This window comes from Zeus faber (genome assembly GCF_960531495.2).
Source record: "Zeus faber genome assembly, chromosome: 16".
NCBI lineage: Eukaryota > Metazoa > Chordata > Actinopteri > Zeiformes > Zeidae > Zeus > Zeus faber.
In genome coordinates this window covers 23,262,652-23,288,647 of record NC_137202.1, presented here as the reverse complement: position 1 = coordinate 23,288,647, position 25,996 = coordinate 23,262,652, and the positions used below count along the sequence as shown (strand labels likewise).

The window sequence follows — 25,996 nt, the reverse complement described above, 5'->3', positions numbered from 1 at the left end:
TGATATTTGTCTTATTTTCCTTTTGTTTTCAATATTAGAGCGGGTTCGATTTAGTCATTCTGGCATATTTAAAAAAAAAAAAAGGCGTGGCCTTATTTGCCAAATGCCACCCAGGGGGTAAAAAAAATCTATAATAATAATAAAATAAAATTTAAAAAACTCGATTGTTGTATGCCCTGTTACCAGTGTGAACTTCTCAGTCTCTTCTCATTGTGTCAACTGGACTGAACTGCTTTTCTCACACAGCCGAGTGAACCAAACCATGGTACAGGCCATAGCAACGGGGGGAATGCAGGACAAATTATATACCTAATACTCAACCAGGTAAATGAACCAAACGCTGCCGCCACAGCGCCGCCGCCGCCGGCACAGCTGTGGTGGTGCTGGTCCCCGGACGCATATAGTAGCCTGTGTTTTTATTTCCCACTTCACTCCCTAACTCTCCCTCTACTGACCCCCCACCCCCACCCCCCACACCACCACCCTTTGATCTTTTTGTTTCTGGTGTTGATTTGATCACTGTTATTATGTGAGAATATTTAAAAAAAAAGGAAGGGAGGATAGGGAGGGTGTTTCTATCGCCAGAGGCAGAGTTGGGAAATCACTGTTTCCTCAACGGCCGCGTTGCCGTTGCCGGGGGGGTGGGGGTGGAGGGGGGTTAAGGAGGAAGAAGGAGGTTGAAGGGATGCGTTGCAGGTGAGTGCCGGCGACCAAAGAAGGGGGAGGCGGCGGGGGAGGGGAGGGGAGGGGCGGCAGGCACGAGTCCGCCATCCGGGTCACGTCCGGGTCACGTCCGGGTCACGGCTTCCATTTGCTCTTGAGATGTTTTGTGGCGCGAAACCCAGACGCGGCTCATCCCACAGCCACTGGGTGGAGGAGGAGGAGGAGGGGTGGTGGGGGGGGGGGGGGCGCGACTGCGGTGCGATTACGCATCCGGTGTGAAGCCGGCTCGAGCGTACACAAGCGGAACGTTCCGGCTCCGCGTGTGCGAGTGGCTTCCGTAGACGAGGCTGTGACGTCCCCAATTTGTTTTGTGTCTGTAAAATAAGATCCACTCCATCTTTAACACCTCCCCTCCCCCCCCGCGTTTTAATCCCATCGACGCCGCGTCACACCTTCCATCCCCTCGTGACACTCACCTGTTTTGATTGTTTTTCCCCCCCCGTGTCGTGTGTGTTTACGCTCCCTTGTCCGTTCTCACCAAAATGACGTTCCCTCTCCCCGCGAACGACTCGGTTCTCCGGTGGCTGTCGGTGTTTCGCGTGTGTCAGAAGCGCCGGCCTCACCGCTCCTCCCTGTGCTTCGTTTTCTTTTCTTTCCCCTCCCGCGCAGGTATCCGCCCGGCGTGGTGGGCACGGCCCCCGGCGGGATCCCCGGGCCACTGGAAGGGCCGGTGCCCGGAGGGCCGCCCGCCAACCACGCCCTGCCCTCCGGCACCCACCCCTCGCAGACCCCCTCCCCCAACCAGCCCTCCAAGCACGGCGACCCCATGAGAGAGCACATGACTGAGCCCTAGGACGCGGCGAGGCGGCGTGGGAGCGGGAGGGGGAGGGGCGCGTGCCCGTGTATACTTTACCCGACCGCCCCGCCCCCCGAACTTACCAGCACAGCAGACCCCCGCCCCGCACCCCCACCCCCAACCCCACCCCCCCTCGCCAACGAACCCAAACCCGAGTGAGGACAGCGGGTGTGACGCGTGCGCGCTGCCGCTGGAAGGGGACCGTCCGACCGAAGCGCGGAAGAGCCGACGTCGTCTCCGTCCATCCACCTCCATCTTTTTTTTTTTTTCCTCCCTCCCCACGAAGCGTCACTCTCGGTCTTATCGTCTATTTGTTACTTTTTTTGGGGGGGTTTTTTTTTGGCGGATTCCTCCTCGAAAGTTTCTGGGGACACGTCGACGCTGACGCGCAGGATGGGGAACTCTACTTAATCTGCGATTTCAGCTCCCACGTATCAGCTGCCTTCTTGTTTTTTCTCCTTCTTCTCCTTAAACCTCAGTTTATCTAACCGTGCCCTGGTGATCCTACCTTTTTTTTTTTTTTTTTTTTCTCTCTTTCTCGGTTGTCGTGCGGTGTGAGGCGGCGAATACATTCTGGAGGAACCCGTCCATTCGTCAGACAGATAGGAAAAGTAAAGCGTCGCTGAAACCTTGCGGGTCCGGGGATCCCCCGAATGAATGTAGAAGTCAAGATGGAAGCGCAAAGAGATGCCACGCCCACGTTTCGGGGAAAGTTGAATTTGGCCGACGGAGATTAGAAAAAGAAAAAAAAAGAAAAAAAAATCCCAGAAAGTAAACCTAATGGAAAAAAATTAAAATCCACTCTGAGGACCGGTGTAGTTAGTTTGATATTGTACGTCGAGCGTCTAGGATACTCTCCCTCTCTCTCCTGGCCCGAAAACATTTTTTTCCGTCCCGATCGAAAAAAAAAAAGAAAAAATGAAATAAAAAAAGAAAAAGGACCTACCATTTGAAAATCTCTGACTCAGGAAGAAAATATATAATAATTCCGTCAAATGTATCTTTTTTTTTTTCTCCGAAAAAATAACCTGTTTCAATCTGAAAGATAGAAAATAAAAACAAAATAATGGATTATTGCTTTTTTTTTTTTTTTTTTTCTTCCTTTCTCCCATTGTGGTATTTTTATATATCATGTATGTTTTTTGGTGTTTAAAAAAAAAAAAAAAAAAGGTTTTTGCAGTCCTGCTAGATTTGTATTGCCTTGTTAAATGTGCTCGTAATCATTGTCTTATGTGTACACCGCCCGCCCCCCTCTCTCTCCTTATGGTTTGTTCTTTGTTTTCCGCTCTGATGGAATCCAGCTGGGCCTCTCCGAGGCAACATGCACCCCCCCTTTACAGCCGCGACGTTAGCAAGAGAAAGGCTGCTGTAGCAGATTGTTTGGTTTTTAGTGTGAGTATTTGTTTCTCGTTAAAGGTGAACATATGGCACAGATTGCTGTTCAAACAATAAATAAATAAAAAACCCATACTGCTCTGATGGTCGGCTCTGTGAGAATATGACAAAGGTTTCCGGTTGAAGATGTGGTTATATTTCCATACAGCCGTGTGGTTTACAGTATAATATACGGTTTGTCTTCTTCGTCTTTGGGCTGCTCCTCGGCCTCCAACACCTTCTGTTCTGCGCATCTTCCTCCCTGACACCGACCGCCTGCACGTCCTCCCTCACCACGTCCATAAAGCTTCTCTTTGGCTTCCTCCCCATGTAACTCTCATCCCTCCTGCACACGTGTCCATCTCAGTCTGGCCTCTCTCGCTTTTCCACCAAACTGTCCGACCTGAGCTGTCCCTCTAACGTAGTCATTCTCAATCCTGTCTGTCCTTGTCCCTCCCAATATATATAAATCCACTAAATAAATAAATCCTGCAGAGATCTGCAGCCCACCGTCCCTTATGTGCTTTGAAAAATATTAACATTTCTGGTTTGAAAATGTAAACACGATTTTCCAGAATCGACCTTCAAATTCACCCTTTTGCATTGAGGCGTTATGATCTGACTGTCCGCTGGAGGGCGGCAGAAACGGCAAAATGAATGACAGAATCCTGTTAATATCATGCAATATACAGACACAGCTTTAATATTTTATAAATATATATATATAAAAAAAAAAAAAAAGAGTCTCAGGGTTGGACATTCAAAAAGGCTTTCCTTTAATTTTTTTTCCTTTTTTGCCTGTCGTTTGTGATACACTGTATAGTGAGGTCAGGCCTAAATCCACAAACCATCATAGCCACAGCTGCAACTACTGCATAAATACAAAGCAACGTAAAGGTGACGCTCATAACGTGTGTGACTAAAAATGAAACACAGAAGTTACAGTACGCCATGGCAAGAAAATGCAAATTAAAAAAAAAAAAAGAGAAGAAAACGTCATTCACAGCAAAAAAAAAAAAAAAAAAAAAAGAATAAATAATTTTTTTTTTTTTAAGTATCGACAACGCCATGGGATTTTTTAGTTTTTTCAACTTTGGTTTTGAATACATCGCAGTCTTTACAAGGACCTCCATGGAAAGTCGAAAAAAATGGTTTCACGTACGGGGACACGAGACGAGCATGACGGTGAAAGGCGACGGAAGAGGATTAGGGACGCATGGGAAAATAAAAATAAAAACGACAAAAAAAATGTAAAATAATTCTGAGATGAGTCGCTCGTCTCATTTTTCTTCAATCAGCAGTCGTTCCTTATTATTGTTTTCCTGCGGCCCCTCGTCCTCGGTGACAGGACAAACGTGTGTTTTTAGAGATTTTACTCAAACGTACAATGACGCGTCTACAACTGTTGCGCGCTCTCGGTGTCCTGCGAAGAGAAAGAAAGCACCAGATGTGGACATCCAGATGAGGTACTCATAAGGTACTCAAATAAACAGGGATAAAACAACGTAAACTTCACACAGACTGTCATGATTTTGTTGTTTCTCTCACCCCGCGGCAACTCGTTTCCGTGCAACACTAAAAAAAAAACAAAAAACAATAACAATTAAATAAAATAATTCGTCAAGGTTTAAAAGGGATAAGACTATCCTCCAAAAAAATAAAAAAAAATTACGATTAAAAATGTAATTAAGAATCAAAGCTCTTGGTAGCTCAAATAAGTTCCCAAACAATAAATATGTAAATGTAGATTAAGTTCAGAGAAGAAAAAAAAACAAACAAAAAAACCACACACACACACACACACACACACACACACACACACACACACACACACACACACACACACACACACACACACACACACACACACACACACACACACACACACACACACACACACACACACCTTACTTTCTCCGCCCATTTCCATCTTTGAAAAGGGTCAACCGAAAATTATAACAATGGTCCGTGCACTAAACCTTAGTGACGTGAAAAGGGATGAACTTCCTCTCAGATAGCTTTATTTATTTATTTATATATATATATATATATATATATATATATATATATATATATATAAAAAACTGCTAATAGATTTGTCGTTTATAAATGTGCAGTGCTTGGTAATAACAAAAGTCATACTTATTATTACACAATCTTACGTTTTTCCCGAAACGCCCCCTGACCCGGAGACGTGATATTTGCTTTGCCCGTCCCCAAAAAAAAGCCAAACAATTTGAAGAACACGCAAATTTTTTTCTTTAAGTAAAATAAGAAAGGGCGATAGCAGCCAACTCTTCACCCTTTCACCGACTCTGACAGGGATGGAAAAAGGTCAAGGGGAGAGTAATTTGGAGGTGTGCTTTGTGGTCGGTGCCCCGTAACAAACTGATGGAGGTGCTGAGCGGACGCTGGTGGAGCTCCTTGACGACACTTTGTTTCTCTTAACAACCGCATGCAGTAACACCTACTGATCAACGTTTCCATTTTTTATACATTTGTGAAGAAAAAAAAAAACAAACAAAAACGAAACAGAAGAAAAAAAAAAAAAAAAAAACAAACAAACAAAAAATAATAATCAAATCGATAAAAACGTCATCGACATTCGTAAACGAGGGATCCGAGGTTTGCAGTCGTGGTCGCCGGATCCGCGTCGGGCGGGGTCGTTGTCGTTGTCGTTGTTTTCCTTTAATGATTTGTTGTTGTTATTTTTTGCAGCAGTGATGTTGATAAAGTGTCTTTTCTTTTTTGTTAAGTGTTTTCATTGAAGCTCGTGTAGTAGTGTGTGGACGTGCTGAGGTGGGTGGAGGTGGGCGTAGTTCCCTGCTCTCTCTCTCTCTCTCCCCCGAAAGGCTTTCGTCAGTTTGTCCGCGCCGGGGGTTGGGAGGTGGAGGAGGAGGTGGAGGTCACTCGTCTTCGTCCTCCTCCTCCTCCTCGCCGTCGGACAGCGAGGCGCAGGGCCGGATCTGCCGGTAGCCGTCCAGCCACTTCTCCACCATCTGCGTGACCAGCGGGTGGTTGCGGCGCCGCGAGCTCTTCTGCAGCGCCACCAGGACCCCGCCCTCCGTCACGCAGCAGTCCAGCCACTCCCTGAGCAGCTTCTCCTGCTGCTCCTCGTTCCCCATCTGAGGGAGGGGGAACACGCAGGGGTCAGCGGGGACACGTCTCTATACCCCCATCACCGTATCTCTATACCCCCATCACCGTATCTCTATACCCCCATCACCGTATCTCTATACCCCCATCACCGTATCTCTATACCCCCATCACCGTATCTCTATATTTCTCTTTATCTCCATTCTGTGCGTACACACACACACACACACACACACACACACACACACACACACACACACACACACACACACACACACACACACACACACACACACACACACACACACACACACACACACACACACCCACACCAATCTATCTCTCTATATATACACACACACATACGCATACATACTGCTGTATCTCTACATCTATCACTATCTCTAACTCCGTATATCTATATATTTCTATCTTTACCTCTATGTCAATCTTTGTTTCAATGTATACATACATACACACACAGATATATATGTATACATATATCTCTGTATTTTTCTTGACCCCTCTCTGTATCTCTATCTCTATATCTATATCTCGATCTGTCTACAGAACAATCAATAAGTGTTCATAGATATTAATAAAAGTGTTGTAGACTCATGGTGCTTAAAGCCATACAGACGTAGAGCACATCTGACTGTTTAGGCTCCTTATCCCAAATAATTCCACATATTTCCACTGACCTAGCGCTGGTTTCAGTGGCTGCTGTTAAAATAACTCGTTCATTTATTTATTTGATTATTTATTCATTTTTCAACTTTCAACCGACTGTTTTCTGACTAAAATACGGTCAGAGCGGTGTTTTCTGACGCTCTCATGTCGAGAAACAAAGCTCTTTCTTCACCCGGTGACCGGGGGGAAGGTTGTGGTAAAAGTCAGCGGCACCACGTGGAACAGCTAGACGCCGACACACGACCAATATTTACCCGTGAGAAAGAAATCCTGTTACAGACATCCACCGCCTAATTAGAAGGGACCGGTGAGGACCGGTTATTACACCGGTGTGTAATGACCGCTCCGCTCCCTTCCAGCACCGGCTTCAGTGAAACTCTTCCTGAACCGCTCGTCGAGACGTGAAAACATCCCATAACCTATAATTTAGTCCTGACGCAGACAATTGGCAAAAACAGTCTGGACTGGGGCCACTCAACCGGCAAACTGGGCAAACGTGGCCCTGACATCAAAAGGAGGAAGGTTAAAAACAAACAGACAAAAAGACTCTAAACCAAATATGTAAACATGTCGCCCCATCATCCAGCGATCCAATCCATAAGCCTTACTTCCTGCGCCGAGAGGAAGTGGATGTGGAGCAGCTTCCTCTCGCTGTCGACCAGCGGCAGGAACGTGACGGTGACATCGTCGTCCGTGTTGAGGTTGGCGCCCGCGCCGCGATTGTCGAAGCCGTCGTTCTCCATGGCCACCAGCGCCGAGAAGTGCCCGCGCGTGTAGCCCAGCGCGATGGGGCTCTTCCAGCAGAAGCTCTGCTCCCACAGCAGGGGCAGGTACACACCTGGAGGAGAGGAGGGTGGGGCCGGGCGCAGGAAGGTCAACTTTTGCCCGTACATGATGGCGGACGCTCGGCGGTCACGGTCCACAGATCGGCGCAATGCCGGCACCGCGGCCGAGAGAAGCGTCTGTTAATTCGACGCGTTACCTTCTCCATCGCGGTTTGTTTTTGTTTTGTTTTTTTCCCACTTGGGTTCACCTGGCGACCATTTTAGCCCCCCCCCTCGCGGCTAAACTCACACAGCGAATCCTTCTTCCATCCAACAGGCATTACCACGAGAGGCTGGCCCCTTACAGTACGCTTTCATCATCCCCTACACGGGGGAAAAAAAACCCGCTCGGCAGTCAAATTGAAGCCAGACGGCGTTTCTAGCGAGGGTCAGCGGGGGGCGGCGCCGGTTCTTGACGCTCATTGGACGGAAGGACTCCCGGTCGTGATGGCTTGCATGTGTTCAGACTCGTATGGAGTCCTCCTTACATCCCTTCGTATAGCGGAGCACATTGTTTAGTCTGCCTCGCGGTCGCTGATGTAGTGCTCCAACAATGCCGCGCTGAATTGTGGGATCCCAAAAACGCCACCCCCCCCCCCCCCCCCCATGCCGCGTGAGTCGGAGGGCCTGGTTGGATTTGCTCCGCGGCCCAAACCGGACCAGCGCTGGTAAGACGGGGGAGCACAGCTATGTCTGCTATGTCAGCTATGCAGACACACGCCGGCTTAAACGCTTTGCAAATTAAAGGCAAACATCGCCCCGGCGCAGAATGCACCGATGCGCGCGGCTGGCGTCCCCCCGCGCGGACCTCGCCGTCGGGCCGAGCCGGCCAAAACAAACCCTTTCTCCGCCGAAACACGCCTCGTTTCTTCTCCCCTTGGGCAAACACCCGTCCAGATTTTTGTTTTTCCCAACATCCCAATAATAATAATGATTATCCCTGGACACAGCGAGCAGCTGGATTCATTCTATCAAGCATCAAAGAATACACGCATATAGCGTATCATAAAGAAACAATACGCAAACCTCACTTATCTTGTAAACCCCGACCCCGCCCCATTTGTGTGACAAATGGGGCGGGGTCGGGGGGGAAGGAGCCTCTTACGAGGGACGGAGGAAAATTAGACGAGGGACAGTCTGTTCCGACCAATGAGAGGTTCTTTCTGTTCCATTCTATAGAATACAGTAGTAAAAAAATAAAACTCTGGTTTTAAACCCCATTAGATCCTCCTTTGTGTGGATTATAAAAGTCGAAGGAACGAGTCTGAAATAGGACGGGATTCTGGAAGGAGCCGGGGCGACGTATAAACAACGGTGGCGTTCCTGTTTTGCAGCCGTGTGAAACGCTCTGTTTTTGAGGAGAGGAGGCAACGTGGACGTATAATTACACAGAGAATCGAGTGAGTCGCAGAGGCCCCGCCCTCCCTTCCTCCCTCCCTCCCCCGTGTGGCGCTCACCTTGAAAGCGGGTGTACCCGAGCGTTTCGCCACGGAAACTTTTGTAATACTTCACTCCGTAGACGATGATCGGCCGACGAAGTATGTGCGCAAGAACAAATATGTGGGTCTGCTCCAAGCTGGCGCCCGGCTGTGGGACGAAGAGCAGGGAAACCAATCACAACGCTTGTCAGAAACCAGGGAAACCGATCACAACGCCTTTTAGAAACCCGGACAAACAAATACATCAGCTGGAGAGATGGATCCTGCAGCAAATAAAATGTTCAGCGCGAAAAAGAGGCTTTGTTCTGGCATTCCAAAATTTAATTCAAGGACTTTCACATTCATTTTTCAGCACTATTTTTTGTCATTTTTAAGGTTTCATGTAAAACAATTGTCAAATATTTCAATCTGATCTTTATTGATTAAATTATGATAAAATCGTAGTCTCATTGTCTATTATTTACATTAGTATATCATATACTGTAAATATATGTATATTATTTTATTACATTACATTTTGAATAACAAAATCAGGGGGAATATCACAGGTTTTCAATGATCCCGTTTTTTGGTTTTTTTTCAAGGACTTATAAAGCACTTCAGCACAAAAGGACCCAATTTTTAAGGTATTCCAGTACTTCAAGGATCTGGTAATAACCCTGCATTACTGCTGTGTATTTTCACATTAAACATTGTGTGTGACATTACCTGGCTGGCCAATGAAAGGATGAAGGCCCAGTCTTCCTGCCACTGTTCCTCCCGCAGTGAGAAGTGAAGGCCGAAGCTCTGGGAGTACCAGGACTCCCACTCCTTCCAGCGAGTGTAAAACCTACAAGCCACACACACACACACACACACACACACACACACACACACACACACACACACACACACACACACACACACACACACACACACACACACACACACACACACTTTTTCAAGCGCTATATTTATGCGTTTTCAAGGACACACAAAACAAATGTAATCAATTCTCAATGTGATCTTTATTTATTAAAATATAAATGTGATCTTTGTCTCATTGTCTATTATTAATATTAGTATATCTATAATTAATCTGTTAAGTGTCTTTTTCCCCCCAACTGTGCTGGATTAAATTAACATTTCCCTGCGTCATCTATGGCGTTAAAGCCATTCTGGAAAGGAAAAAAAATATTTAACCAGTACTATGCCCCTAAAAAAAAAAATCCATACAAAATGAAAACAATCCATGAGTTCCAATAAAGAACCATAATGAGTTGGGAAGTCACTTTCCAGTGGTACCTATCGGGGCCTTTTTTACGAGTAGAAGCGCACGCCGCATCAGATCCGATATCAGACGGGGCTATATCCGCGTCCCTGGCTTACTGTGGGTCCTACCCCTTTAAGACGACGAGGCCCCCTCTGACGGGGCCCCCGGAGCTCCTATGGGGTTTCGGCTCCAGACACTCACCACATTCAGGTTATAAGGAGACTGAACAGGGAATTCTACACCGGGCACCAGAACCCCTGGTGAAGCCGGATTCGACTCCCCTCGCAGCCGCCGACTTGGGCGGCATACGTGGTGGAAGGGTGGAGAAAGAAAGTCAACTGTAGTGCGACTCGAAAACAAAAGCCAATCTCTCCAAACTAAATTCTATTCAATTTTGGCACATTCGCACTGTGGAGCTAAGAAATTATTTATTTTGGGCCCGTTCTGCTATAAGCCTCACACGTCTGGGTTTGCCTCTGGGTGTGCCTCCTAAAACGTCTCGGCAGCCATTTTCAAAAGTATTACAGGTAACGGTAGTTTAATATAGATGATATGAATTGTTCCCTCTCTTACGGCCCTATCAGCTCTGAAGGGCGAAGGCTGTGACTGTACACACAATGTCTCCAAGATCAGCGGAATGGCTGTACAGTGTACGCAGTGTCTTACGTCACGGCGAGCATGACAACGAGACAAAACAAGCAAATGTGCACGACGTCATCCTCATTTGTGTCGAATTAGTCTGACATCACCCCACTCCTGCCTCCCCGCTGTGTGAACAGCGTTCGGGCTACAAGTCAAGGCACAAACCCACCACACCACCAGGCCTATTCGACCGGCGGCCCACGTATTGGTGTGGACCGGGCCTTTGAATGCATTTGAAGGCGAGCAATGAACCGTAGTTACATTCATCTCAGAAATACCCACAGGGCTCAGAGTACCAACACCCATAGGTAAGGGCCCTACCAAATTCACGCTAAATTTTGCTCCATTTCACAGAACTAGATTCTCAAAATAACAGATTTCACAGATTTTATTCTGAAAAAACAGGACATTTCACAGCGGTGATAAAAATTAAACTTTCTTTTTAATTATTATTTATTTATTTATTTATTCATTTTAAACCACGCACACAGTCGGGCTGAACTGTTCCCGTGACATGCAGTGATGTTTCATCCGGCGCCCGGTGTTTTATGTTTACATCCAACAGGGCCAAAAGAATAATAATAATAACAACAACCAACACTAGACTCTGAAGAGCTTAACACGCTCTCTACAGTATTAAAATAATTTAATACACATTTGCCAAAAAAAGAGGCAGATTCGTGCGTGGACAAGACCGTGGCTCCATATGTTTAGGGAAATTAAGTCAAGTGATTTGTTGTCATCGGTGCAGTTTTTCTAAGGACTCCATGCTGCTGGTTCCAGCCCTGCCACCATGGAAACACAAAGTGCACCGTCAGCACAACTCGGCTCAAAGAATTGTCAATTACACGGAAGCAGGCAGACTTCACCGTCCGTGACACGATTTTCACAGCCGTGACTTTGTAAGAGCCCTACCCATAGGGCAATGCAGGCACAGTATGCCTTTAATAACACAAACTCTGAGAGAATATTATCTAGAAATGCATTTGCATGTATGCGTCATGTCTCAACTCGAATAGGCTTTATCTGGTTAGTTAAGGAAATTCAGCGACTACTGCGTGTGCTGAACCAAATCAATGCACGTAAGAGCGATTATCAGGAGGGGTGGAAAGAAAAATAACTCGTCATGGTAATCTCAAGTATTGACGGGCGCCCGCGACCCAGGCCTCACCAGTGGGAGCAGTCGTGCAGGCTGTCGTGCAGCGTCTTGCGGAGCACCGAGTCCTTGTCGTAGATGCCCCAGGTGGCCTGCAGCACCGAGTCCAGCAGGCAGTCCCCGGCCGTGCGGTTCCACAGGGCGTACAGCCGGCTGTCCAGCCTCGTGCACAGCTCCAGAGACCAGTTGATGATGGGGGACTCCTCTTCCAGTTCTGAGAGGGGGACGTCGCAAAGAAAGCGCAAAACCATCGGTTTTTGCAATAGACCCGGAAACAGAAAGAAACTCAAAGACTTATTTTGCGGCGGGAGACGAGGAGGGAGTCACTCGAGCCTCGGTATTTATTTATTCAGTTCCCGAAGTACGGCGACAGGTGGTGGCATTTGCAAAGATGTGCGTGGAGTGTGGCGAGCGCTTCATCCGCACCTGTGAAACAAGTTTCTTCATAACAATGGGCAAAATATATAAGGTGAGCTTAGGTCCTGGGTGACTTTTTGTTCCCATAATGCCTCACCTCCTACTGGTGCTCTCTACACAGTGGGCAGATACACGACAAACATCAAAAAACAACAAAAAATAAAACATGTGAAAGAGAAAGTGAGTAATTGGAAAAACCCTCCCATGTAAGTATGAGTTTTCCAGTGTGTGTGTGTGTGTGTGTGTGTGTGTGTGTGTGTGTGTGTGTGTGTGTATGTGTGTGTGTGTGTGTGTGTGTGTGTGTGTGTGTATGTGTGTGGCGAGAAGAAGTGGAGTCATTCAGGGGATCAGTGAAATCCCTAAATCTCAATTAGCCTGATTACCGTGGACGTTGAGATAAGGTGCGGCCGCCTGGTGAGACGCAGGCAGGCGGAGCAGCGATGCCCATGATAAAGCCACCTCTACCGTTACTCCCCAGTGCTGGGTATCGGGGGCGGGGGAGGGGTTTAGTTTCACTCTCTCAAGGTCATTGTAATTGATATCCGATAGCAGTGGCCGAAATAGCTGCAAAACAGCAAACCCTCGCGGTTGTAAATTTTTCACCTTTCTGCACGTCTCGATCCAGAACCTCGTCGAACAGCTTCTCTTGGACTGTGGGCGGCAAGTCCTCGATGTCTGCAATGAAGAAAAAAAAAATTAATAAAAATCTGAAACAAATAAATACTAAGCGGAAACTAACATTGTGTTGAATTTTAATCTCTGGATCATCTTGACCAGTCACAATTATAAAATGATTACACAGTCGTCGTCTGATCATTTATTTCATCACTCGTTTCCATCTTCATTACAGCGGAGTTTCCAACCAACGTTGCAACAAACAAAAGGTGGGTTTCCATTCGTCGGGTTGAGAGATTAAATGTCTTTATGTTCCAATGTTAAGTCTCAATTCTGTTCTGTATTTTTGTCTCTTTCTGCATATTTGGCTATTTTTATTACATATATGTTTTTACATTTTCAGACTCAGCTCTTTTTTATGCTCATAAATGACAAAATTCCTTGTGTATGCAAATGCCCTTGGCGGAATAGACTGATTCTGATGGCTCTTCTTCACAAGGTGTATGTGTACACTGTTTTAGGGGCATACTATCATCCTGGCATGAAATCCAAACACAGAAAAAAAAAAAGACAATGAAATTGTTAATTGCACATTAGTTGTTGATTCATCTGTAAGCCCCAAGCAAAGGACCTGAACCCAACTGAAACAGGGATCGCCTAGAAGCGGTCTCTGTCCCCATCCGCGTCAAACTCGCACCGTGTGTTTTGTTCCTTTTCAGAGCAGCTACTGGATCTATCTGTGCTCGCGCTCGGGGCCCTCAACAACAGTGGCTCATTATCCGGCTAAAATAAATGAATGCATTGACATTGCGAAACGGCGCAGCTTTCTATCGTGGCGGGAAGCCAAGGTCCGCGTTGTCCAGAACGCCGCGCACAACAGAAACCCCAGCTCGGCGACCCGGCGACCGACACTGAGCCACAATGGATATTCCTCACGGTTTAAAAAAGTTAAACCTGCCGGAGCACCGTCGGGGCGGAGTATGAACGCAGGAGAGGGCGAGTTGGTGTTGGCGGTTGTTGGCACGGTAACCCGAGTACGGGGGAACAATACACAAAGAAGGAGCCGGAGCGGCTGTGGAGCTCCGGGCGCAGTTTGAAGCGACAGTAGCCTCCCATCTTGTCCACATTCCAACCCCCTCCGAGAAAAAAATAAAAAAAAATAAAAAAGGAGTGACCGACACAATCGGTCCAGGGAGTTCTTGGCCAGTCGAAGCGGCGGACGAGGCCTGGATTCTTCAGTTCCGTGACTGAACTTGACATTACGTCTCCAAGCCACAGCCTTGGAACAATTGAACTTGGTGTTTACGCTGATAATAACTACAAGCCCATTTAGACGGTTACACTGCCCCGCTTTGATAAACAAATTGAATTAAAATCCCATGTTATTTCCCACCCGTTGGGGGGAGGGTGGGTGGGTGGGGGAGGGGCCTGACCTGCGGGCAGCGTGAAGGTGACCAGGTCCGTGAGGAAGTAGCAGGTGAAGTCACCCTTGCGCTGGTGCAAGGAGGCGGCGACCTCGCGGCGGATCTGCTCCGTCAGCTCCGGGCACACCATGGCGGGGATGCACTTGGCCGCCTGTTGGGAGACCTGTAGAGAAGAAAGGAGAGAAAGGAGGGAGAGGGAGGAGGAGGAGGAGGAGGAGGAGGAGAAAGAGGAGGAGAAAGAGGAGGAGGAGGAGTGGGCAGGAGAAGGACAGCGAGGCTGTATTTTAGCTCAGGTTTGAGAAGGTTAAGAAGAAGGGGTTAGGGCGAACTGTCATAGTTGCAGGAAATGATTCCACAGTGAGGTAGAGAGGGGTATTTTTTCCCCAAACCACAGACAAATTATTATTATTATTATTATTATTAATATTATATATTAGAAGCATTGAAAAAAATCGAGGAATGCAACAATGACAGAATGTAATTCAATATCGGATGATGACACAGCAGATGAGTCTATTGAACAACATTTGTCCTTGTCTGACAGGTAACTGCCAAGTTGCTGGCTCTGCTGCAGGCGACAAGCTGTTTGCGTTGCCTGGCAACACTATTATCGGCAAACAGAAACCTGGAGGAACGGTTTGGGTTGGCAAGGCAAACAAACTACAGCTTTTCTTACTACGCTTACTACGAATTCCAATATTTTAGTTATTTTGAGAAGAAGTGACTCTGCAGTCACTACCTGCCCCCTAATTTCAGCACAGTATCACTTATTGTTTAATTATTCACATCATTGTGGGTATTCCAATCTTCCGATGGCTTTGACCACGGAAGGAACTCATCGTATGCCACTTTGGCTCGATGGCTGAGATGATTCCACGGTTGCATATTTGGAGCGCCAACATCTCGAAAAGTCCTAATTAATTTCCCCTGACTTCAACGTGAGCAGCCCGAACCGTCGATCTGCTGGCTTCACTCGCGCTGATCTAATCAAAGCTCCCTGCGGGACGAGAGAGGAGGAGATTCCTCAGGTTTTTCCGGAGGCAGAGCACGGCACGGCCCTCGGAAACAATTTGGCGAGGACTGCGTCCAGGGCGAGTTGCGGCTGGAGGCTCTGGGTGACCCCTCCGATAGAGAGAGCGAGCGAGAGAGACTGATACAGCGTCTGATAAGCGGACAAGTTCACGATACAGATCCATCTGGGATCACAGGGCCGACGGGAAAACGAGCCCGCGGTCGCACGCTCAGCGCACCAAGACGACAGCAATGGCAGAGGCCTCTCGGAAGGCACATGTTTGGATGAGCGGCGACAAACTAGAATAAATGAGGATTCACCATATCAAGACTGCGGGTGAGAAATAGACAAACTTCCATCCTGATATCCCCGCGGCCTTGTAGCGCTGTCCTGTGCAGCTCAAGGGATTTATCCGGTAAACCAGTCGACAAAGCAAAGCCGCGTCATTAATTCAGCCCGTCAAAGGCGCTAATGGGCGGGTTGTGTAGTCTGGGTGAGTTTGCGGCTCACGCGGCGAGCGTCGACATTTTAGGCCCGGCCGAACCCGTACAGTCGCCCTCCTTTCTCATTGTCGTTAACACACAGGCTTTGATTTAATGGTCTAACGATGTGTTGTTTGGATTACGGGGGGAATCACATAAACACAGATTCCTTCGGTGAAGTCCACACCGAAATTCAGAGAAAGTGCCGGCGCTAGTTTCTCCGCAGCGTTTTTCAACCGCGTGCTAGTGCGTCGTGAGAGCTCGCCTGGTGGGCCGTGAACGTTTTTTTCTAATTTCACTTGGAAAGAAAGAAAGGAAGAAAAAATAAAGAATGGAAATTGACTCTCGTGTTGCAAGATCAAAATTGCAAGGCTCCAACAAGTCATCTAATTCATCAGTTCCAACCAGAATAGCAGCCTCAGCGGAGCAACTTTCACTCCGTGAGTGAGGACTATTCATAGTGGTGAAAGGTTCAACTTTTCTTTTTTTTTTCTTTTTTTAAGTCGGTTCTTGGCGAGTCACGCAGTATAAAAAAAAAAAAAGTCGTTCTATTTTGTTTCGTAAAAGTTGGTCGGGTTGTGAACGGAATTCTAACAATCATTTAATTTTGTCAAAATTATTTATTTTGGTGGGATGCAGAGTAAATCAGTCACATTCCATGTGAACGCCTTGGACCTTTTCTCCTTTGTCCTCATTAATTATATCCAATTTGTGATTCCAAAATCATAAGAAATAATCATCATGTCACAATGTCTATTTTTAAATATATATATATATATATATATATATATAAATATATATATATATATATATATATATTTCACTATATTGGTGAACTTAAGAGTCTATAGAGATGAGTGTGTTTATATTTGTAGTTTAACTCAACACAAGCGCTACATTTCCCAAATAATTCCCCCACTTTAAAACTAATGTGGCTATAAACAGTCACTTCCTCCATTACTTAATGCAGGCTTGTTGCTTTAGAGAATTTCATTTTAATAGTGAAATACTTAAACGTACGTGCCACTGTTGCATTTGTAGTTAATGGAAAGCTTTTTTAACACGGAAATGTTGGGTGAAGTGGAGTACATGGGATTTAGTATTGTATCACCGACCATATTTTCGGTACGGTGACGTCCCTAGTTGAAATTTAAATTAACAAATTTTCTCACACACACACACACACGCACACACACACACACACACACACAGACACACACACACACAGACAGAGACACAGACACACACACACACACCTCGGTGAGCAGCACCGCCAGCATGTCCTGCCTCTGGAAGCGGATGGCCAGGTGCACCAGCGTGAAGCCGTCATCGAAGGCAGAGGGGCGGTTCAGCAGCCGCACCTCGTCGGAGGTGAGCTGCCGCGCGATGTCGCCGCCCGACGACTTGTAGGCCTCCACGGCCGCCAGGTCGCCCTCCACCACGCCTGCAGACACACAGCGCCATTTCAGGCTTCAAATATTCCAATGGGATACCTTATTGATACAAGTTTCTTATTGGTCTAATCGTCGATTCCTTAAAAAAAAAAAAAAATAAATAAACACACACACACACACACACACACACATCATTATGACGTTATGGGTTCTTCATTCTAAGACTAAAAACATATATTTTTTAGTTGCTCCAGGAAACCTTATTATTCAGCTAATGTGACACATAATAAGATGCAACTTTATTTATCCCTGAGGGGAAATTCAGGAACGACTTATCAAATAAAGTTGTCTTGTTGCTTTATTGAAATATCTTTTCAACAATAATTATTCTCTGTGGTGTTGTGGGTTTTATTAACTATAAAGGTAACTATTTGACCTAATAGGCTCTCCCCCAGCGTTGCTTACGCTAATAAACGGATTCATTCCGGAGTAAAAGTAATGAAAAACAAACAAAAACAAAAAATTAATAAAACAATGGCCTCCGCAAACTGACACCGTATATCAGTATGTATCCTTTCATGAACGTACGCAGGACAGGCCTCGGCTTCATGGAATAATTACGCCATCCCGAGACTACACAAAGGGGAGCTTGGATTCCGTTCCCTTAACATAAAAAAAAAAAAAAAGAATAACGTCTCCTTTAAAGCTGTCTTGTTAGCCCGACAAAAAGAATTACAACCCCAATAACTGCCTCCATCTACCGGAGTCAAACGTCTTGTATGCATTAATATAAGTGCACATAAAACAAAATTATAGACGTTACGACCATACTTTTGTTGTTGCCCTTGCCATTTCTGGCGTGTGCGTGCCCGTGGAGCAGCCTCGGGTACTTTTAGACGGCATTCCCCACATATGGGCTTCTGTTGTAGCGTCAAAAGGACCACACGCACAATTCTTCGCTGCATAATCTGTTTATGTGTGCCAGTGAGAGATAGAGAGATTTGAAGGGGAAGAAACTACAACAACAACAACAACAGAGTAATGCAGGAGGGATCCAGCAGCCACTCCCTGCAAATCGCTCTATTAGTGTGGGCGTCGGCCATCACTCTGCAGGCGCGGGAGGACTCGCTCCAAACACGGACGAGAATGATTCCAAACAAAGTGGTTTGTGTCAGAACGTTACGCCAGTTCTTTTTGTAAATACACAACTAAAATACCCGAGACACGGCGGGTACAAGCGTTTCTACGAGCAGCCGGTAGATCAGAAGCCAGGATTCGGCCGGAAGGTTGTTCTGCTCAAGCAGGACGCCACTTACACACATTTATTGGGAAAATAAAGGGATAGAGTCTCGATGCTGGATGGTTGAGTTGGTGGTGACTGGTAAACACCCTCCCTGCCCGGATCGCCTGGCAAACTAAACTAGGCTTCCAAAATGACCCCACCAACAGATTTTGCTTCCGAGAGCAGCAGCAGCGGCTCCTCCTCCTCCTCCTCCGATTTGGACAGTCCAGCACGAATCTCTATTTTACAGATGGCCAGAAGCAGAAGCTTTTTTTTTTTTTTTTTAATGGGAAATAGCAATTTCGAGTGAATCCTCCCCTTTGTGGGATCAGAGAGCAGAAAGGGAAGAGGCTTTCTGATGTTTGGATGGAAGCTCCCCAGGCTGTTGACCAGCTACAGACCACCGAAGGGCACAGCTAAATAGTCAGCCAATGATTTTCAAAATCTATGCGTCTGTTATTTATTATTTTGAATAAGTAGAACATTCAACAAACAGTAAAATATGAAGTAGCAGCCCCTACTTAGTTTATTAAGTAGGACTGAAGAGTTTGGGGATGCATTCTTAAGATACACACAGAAGATTGAAACAATTAAGAAATGCATGGATGTTTATATCTTTTTTTTTTTTTTTTGAACAATGGTATTGAGAATCGAATTTCACTGGTTTCGATATTGATTACCAGATTCCCGGCGTTGTGACATTCCTGCACAAAGCAGCCATAAACTGCATGACAGCGAGTGAAACCTGAGACGCCAACGCTCCGGGGCAGACTTAAGGGTGGCGTATTTGTGTGTCTTGTAAAAAGAAAACGTTGGTAAGCAGAAGCCACACTGCAATTCTATTAATATAGTGGTATACTGCAAATCTACTGATCAACTACGTTTAGGTGCCTTCAAAAACTAAAACAGAAAGACTCAACAACAGAAACATTGTAAAAACCTCCAATGTAGCGGACAGACACAACGTTCCTAGCTTTGTTCATAATCTATACGTTTTAAAAGACGGATTTTAGAATCAATATCAGATTGGAAAAAAAAAGAATCGCAAAGTGCATATATATTTTACCCCTTATCTGTAGAAATCCAACTTAGAAGAACTTAAAGGATAAGGTCAATATTTTTCAACATGTTGGTTGTCATCATTATTTACTCCAATCACATTTTATTCAAAACTACTTTTTGAAATTGCCTACAGGCTACAGTAGGTTTGCCAGTAGGAAGCGGCACAACTTCCTTTTTCTGGTCTCTTAATGAAAGTGTGGATATACCCAAAAGGGGCGATTTACAGAAGTTCAATAGTCAACAAAACCTTGAAAAACCTGATCAACTGCACAGTTTGTGACCACTCCTCGCCTTGTCTGACATATGAAGACATTTTGAAATACGTTCAAGAGGGAGATTTAACGTTTGCCCCATTGAACCGCTTTTAAGTGCGGCAAGAACCTGCAGCGGGTTGAAAAATGGTCTCAATAGTAAAGCGTTCAGCAAGGTTGTGCTATGACATTACAAATGACGGGAACCAACGTTCTAATAAGGCCTGGGTTGAAAAATCGAAAAACTATCCCTTAAGCAGTTCTTCACTGAAGGACGAGTGTTGTCTTGTTTTGTTTGTTTTTGTCCAGTGAGGCTCGTGCAGAGCCAAAAAACTGGGTCAACAGAACTCTTCCCGCAAAATCCTTTTCTCGGTTGTTTCAATCATCCCCATTCATACGGCGGAAAAAGGAGAGGAGTGGCGCAAACGCTCTCCATCGCACATACACAACACATCAGTTTTAATAAGTGTGTTTAGAACACAATGAAAATGGTCCCAGGCCAGTAAAAGATGGGAAACTGGACCTGGTTGAAAAAGGTCTCTTCAATGCCTCTGCACGGCAGCTACCGGATCAAACAGGCCTGCGTGTGATTCGCTAAAGTTTCAACTTGATGATTGGGGTCAACAAGGCCACTGATGGCGTAAACCACTCTCACGTAATGGAATTCAATATTCATGACCAGCGGCTTGTTTTTTCTCTCTTCTGTTTACAGTCTTTCAGTGGCTGAAAGTAGAGTTAACCTTGTTTGCCTTTGGCAGAATTAAAGCATCTCCTTGAAGAAGAGCCGGTGATTCACATGGTGTGATTTGACGCATTAGGTCAAAGGGTTGAAAAAAAAAATAGAAAAAGGAGAGAGAGAAAGAGAGAGGCAGCTTTAAAAACAATAAAACCCCTACACATGCAGTATGCAATGTGACACGGCATCAGCTGAGTGTAAAAAATATAGCTATGGACACACACACACACACACACACACACACACACACACACACACACACACACACACACACACACACACACACACACACACACACACACACACACACACACACACACACACACACACACACACACAGGTCAACAGCGATGTGATGCAGAACTGTTATTTTTTGGCTTGTGCTGCACATGTCATGCTATTTTTAGTGCAGGGGGTCCTGCATGCAAATAGGCTGTCAGATCGCAGGGACATGTTTACAAGTGTGTGTGTTTGTCCCTGTGCCCGTGTGTGTGTGTGTGTGTGTGTGTGTGTGTGTGTGTGTGTGTGTGTGTGTGTGTGTGTGTGTGTGTGTGTGTGTGTGTGTGTGTGTGTGTGTGTGTGTGTGTGTGTGTGTTTGTGTGTGTGTGTGTGTCCACGCTGAGGGAAGCCTCGCTGGCAGCGAAGGACAATCTCCCTCTCCTTTTGACAACATAACGAGGGCCACGTCTACCCTTCGTGACCGGCTCTCCCTCGGCCTCCAGGGACGAGGAGCGGAGCTTTTCCGGTCAGAACACCACCGCCAAGGGCCTTGTGTGCGTCATAATAGGAACTGTGGCTGGTGCTAATGATTAGACTCGGTCCAATCATCGGTCATCGAATATTCGGCAGATAATTCCGCCCATGACAAACGCGCTGGCTAACGTTTTGTACCCGCTGTTGGTTAACAACTGTGGGAAAGGGACAGAAAACAAATCTTAATCTCATTGATGTTGACCATTTTTGGAAGCAAACCTACGTCGTCGCACTGGACGCAAACCGCAAAGTATCCTCCCCTTGATGCTCCGATGATGCTGTAATTACACCTACAGACCCACAACAGAACATTAACATTGAAAATAGATTCCGCTTTAAAATGTTGTATGCTTTTGGCGTATTTTCACTTGTAACATTCTCCACTTGCACACAGATTATAATACAGTGCAGTGCTCTCATTATTTAATGTTTGAGCGCATAACAATGCTGCTCCCGGACAGATTGGGTGGGTGTTTGTGGGTGGGTGGGCGAGTGGTTGGTTGGGTGGTCAGGTCATTGTTTATGGAGGTGGGTGAGTTGGGGGGAGTGAGGATGTAGGCTTTGGCAAATTTGTTAAAGCAACTAAATATACATCCTGTGGAAAGGTAGAGCGGAGCGAGAGAGAGAGTTGTGAATGTCAGACAAAAAACACACAATTATACGCCGTTTCCAAACCACCCCCCACCGCCATCTCTCAGTGTGTACAGTGGGCGTCAGGAGACATCTAGACCTGTATCAGTGGAGTAAAACCCAAATCACAGAGTGTAGAGGATTTGAGCCATTACTCGAGAAGATGTCGTGATCTGATCGTTTTGGGGGTTTTTTTGTATATTGTGTCCTTTCGACAAATGTAAAAAAAGGTATCAATGCAATGCTGCCAACTCACCGGCACAGGCATTGAGGAACAGCCAGTCTGTCCTTCTCATCCTGTTCTTAATCTGCTTCAGTTTCTTATAGTCCAGCTCCAGCTCCTCCTTGCTGCCGACGCCAGCCCCCGATGCCAGCTCGATCCGCTGGAAGTCCATATTCACCTCCGCCTCCCGTCCAGAGGCTGGCGGTGACCTCCTCTGGCTGCCGCTGCAGCCCCCCAGCCCACCGCCGCCTCCTACCACTCCCCCGACTCCCACCCCGCTCCCCACCCCCCTCCAGTTGTCTCCGTCCTGCTGGTGCAGGATGGAGGGCGGCTGCTGGCACTCGGGCTCTGCCGCCAGCTGGATGGGCTCGGCCAAGAGGCTGTTGGGCCGGGGGTGGTCGCACACCACGCACTTGCGCGTCTTGGGCCAGTTCTCGTACGTGCAGGCGGCGCACGTCCAGTGCTGCGCACGGGTGTTAAGCCGGTTGCGGTCATTGTACTCCTCACAGGGGTCCACGGGGGTGGCAGGGGCCACCGAGCGGCACCCAGTTCCTGAGGTCTGCGGGGACTCGGTGGGGCTGCGCGGCTGCTGGCCATGGTCCCTGTGCTGCTGCTGCTGCTGCTGCTGCTGCTGCTGCTGCTGCTGCTGCTGCTGCCCCTGCTGCCCCTGCTGTCGCTGGCAGAGGCACTGAGTGCAGCGGATGGCGCGTGGCCAGTTCAAGTAGGTGCACATGTGGCACGACCACTTGCTGGTGGTCTCCGGGGCGTCAGTGATGCGAACGCGGGGCCGGGCGCTGGAGTCCGGGCAGATGAGGAGGCCGGAGCCCACCTGTGGTGGGCTGCCGCTGTGGCCCGCCGGGTCCCAATGGTGGCGGCTGGCATCCAGGCCCGGGCTGCTCTTGAAAGGCTCCTCGGTGATGATGGTGCCTCCACTGGGCCTCTGGGCACGACACATGGTGCACTTGATCGCTGAGGGCCAGTTCTCGTACGTGCAGTACTCGCAGGCCCACTTGGTGCCCAGCTCGGTCATGGTCGCGTGGCCGCCGTGGGAGGCTCGCCCCCCCTCAGAGGAGCTCTCAGCTCGGTGGTCCCACTCTGCGAGAAGACAGGGGACACTGGGAGGGAGGAAGGGAAAGAGAGGCCAACTTAACAAACGCTGTTGATCCGTGGCTGAACTTAACAAAAAAGTGAAAACGCATTTCTACATTTCCTTTCATAATGATAAATGAGCCCAGCATCACATCTATAGCTTTCAAATGAGGGCCACCTTTGCAAATCCATAAGTAAATCCTTTCACAAAGAAAGTACTAAACGACCAATAGAAAGCTTTCACTCGCACCACCTGTGCAGCACAACATCTGGGTCAGTCTCTGTTAAACACTGCCGGGCAAGCCGGAGAACGGAGAACGCGGTCAGACTAATGTGGAATGGACATTCATATCAGTCGTGCACAAAAAGCAACAATGCTGTGCGCTCTTGATCCGGCACTAATTTGTGACACAGTAAATCCGGGCGAGTGAGAGGGAGCTGTTTTGTGTGCACCACAGAGTAAGTTACCAGGACAAAAAGACCTACTGCTGCGAGTGGGATGCAGCCTCTGGACAAACGAGCCTCAAACAGATAGCAAGCAAAAGCGTCTCACCACCGAGCTCGCCGACGTGACTCATGGACAGATTACACCGGACACCAAACACCAGCTACGGTTACATATGAAATACTTTGAATAATTCATCCTTGACAATTGAAGTTTCTAACTGAACTTCAGATTAATTTAAAATAAATGTGACCAGATGAGGTCTGTGTTTACATACAACTAGGCATGTAATTAAGATGAAGCTCTTGGAATATAGGAGATACTCAGTCCAGTCCTTTGGGTCGTCCTTTGTTAAAGGTTGCGTCGGTTAGTCTTTTCGGTGGTTCACATCACAAATAGACTCAAATTCCTCAACATGGCCTTGAAGCATCTGGTGATAGTTACCAGATACTCCACTATTATTTAAATTGCTGCTGAGAAATGGCTTTCAAAGCAGACAGTCTGGTCCGTGCCCTTGTTTTGGAAACAAAGCAGGTGGAAGGCGTAGCAGAAGACGCTGTTGTTGGAATTCAGCTTGGTCGCCAGAATGCACATTTTGGAGAAGTACTGTGGCAAATGTTATTGAAAAGACCTTTTAATCATGAGTTGCAACTCTATTCTAACCACCAGTTTTTACATCTGCACCATATAGACCGAAAAATAATCATCACCCATCAACAACTAAGCACACATGCTCAATTATTGCAGAAATGTGTCACAAATTGTTATTTGATGTACAAAACAACAAATGCACATTCTAGTCGAGCAAAATTTCTTCACTCATAGCCTGGTTGCTGACAGCATCGGTGACTGGGCATTGCCAGAACTCTGAACTCTGTGAAGGAATGGAAAACAATTGTTCACTTGTTTAAAGCTAAATTAAACTCGTCTATTTGGTTCGGCGTAGCTGGGGGATGTCGCTGATGCAACTGTGTTTTCAGCAGGTCGGTAACCCTGAAAAGCTCCACATGCTGTGTCAAATTCAACATTACGGCGCCACCGTGCCAAACAAGATTTCAAGAGTACAGCTCTTACAAAGTATGCGAGTCCATGGCTTGCAACAGCCAATGGAAGCTTACGGTTTAATTTTAAATTGAAAATTCTAATCAATTCCCCTCCGTTACATTCCGATTTTATACGTGAGTCCGCAACAATTGTCATAAGATTCCTAGAAAATGCTGAAAGCAAGAAGAAACCTGCCATTATACAAGAACATGTGACGCTACACAGCTATCAAAATACAACAAATAAAAGACAGAATAGTCCCTCCCATGTTTGCCATTCAATCTGGTTAGCACCGGCATGAACACAGCATCCAAAATGCCATTCATTCCTTCAAGACAGGGTATGATCACACACCCACACACACACACACACACACACACACACACACACACACACACACACACACACACACACACACACACACACACACACACACACACACACACAGGGAATAAAAAAAATCTTGGAAAATTACACTTTTCATTTCCCAGGGACATAATTAAAAAGTCAATTGAGTTAACACTATTAATCCCCGGGAGTCATCCAGGAAAAGTTATACTACGCTAATGTAGTCATGCATATATGCCAACATGTATATACATGTTGGCATATTTATATCACACTGCAATGTACTATTACATTTGAAATTGTATTTTTACAATTTACAATATGCATTGAATATAGCCAGAGACAAGCAATTGTGATGTCAAATATCAAGATAACATTTAAAATGTCCATACTGTAAATCACATGCACATTTAATATCGTATTCCCATTTTCATTTCAAGTCACAACCCGCGTGGACAAGCAGCGCTTCCAGATCCAAGTACAAATTCCCACTTTCAAACATGAACCCATACGTTTGTATTTAAACGTTGCCAGCCACGGACCTCCCCCCGTGTTTACGTTACGGCCCGCCGCCCGGCGGCCGCGGCCGGTGCTGCGGCTCCGGCTGCTGGCTAAAAACAAGAGCGAAACCTACCGAGTAACTAAGTCAAGCTAGCTTTGCGAGCAGGACGCTCCGCGGTCGAGTCGCGTCCCGTGAGTGGGAGCCGAACGCCGGCCGTGACCTTACCTTCGCTAGCGCCACAGCTCCGGCTTCCCCCGAAACAAACCCGGCCCCCCCACCCCACCCCCCCGCCCGC

At 46.8% G+C, this 25,996-nt stretch overlaps 2 protein-coding genes across 5 annotated transcripts in view; one reads left to right on the top strand and one right to left on the bottom strand.

Annotated features, from left to right (window-relative positions):
• The window catches only part of LOC307242650 (C-terminal-binding protein 2-like), a gene marked incomplete at its 5' end in the record, with an annotated part of 57,803 nt that extends 54,805 nt beyond the window's left edge, over nt 1-2,998 (top strand). For 3 of the 4 annotated variants that reach the window (XM_080017180.1, XM_080017178.1, XM_080017179.1), the window contains 2 exons: nt 247-324; nt 1,333-1,466. In XM_080017180.1, coding sequence (XP_079873306.1) covers nt 247-313 — 67 coding nt within the window. In that variant the 3' untranslated portion in view covers nt 314-324; nt 1,333-1,466. Of the gene's footprint in view, nt 1-246; nt 325-1,332 lie in introns of all 4 variants that reach the window. The other variant, XM_080017177.1, reaches the window with a different exon arrangement.
• Nucleotides 2,999-3,576: 578 nt separating this feature from the next.
• zranb1b (zinc finger, RAN-binding domain containing 1b) lies at nt 3,577-23,303 on the bottom strand (the record flags this gene model as incomplete). Its single annotated transcript, XM_080016831.1, has 9 exons — nt 3,577-6,018; nt 7,288-7,517; nt 8,961-9,090; nt 9,651-9,771; nt 12,008-12,206; nt 13,013-13,084; nt 14,458-14,611; nt 17,199-17,386; nt 22,307-23,303. 9 exons carry the CDS (start codon nt 23,301-23,303, stop codon nt 5,800-5,802), a joined length of 2,310 nt encoding a protein of 769 aa, XP_079872957.1. The 3' UTR covers nt 3,577-5,799.
• Between the last annotated feature and the right edge of the window lie 2,693 nt (nt 23,304-25,996).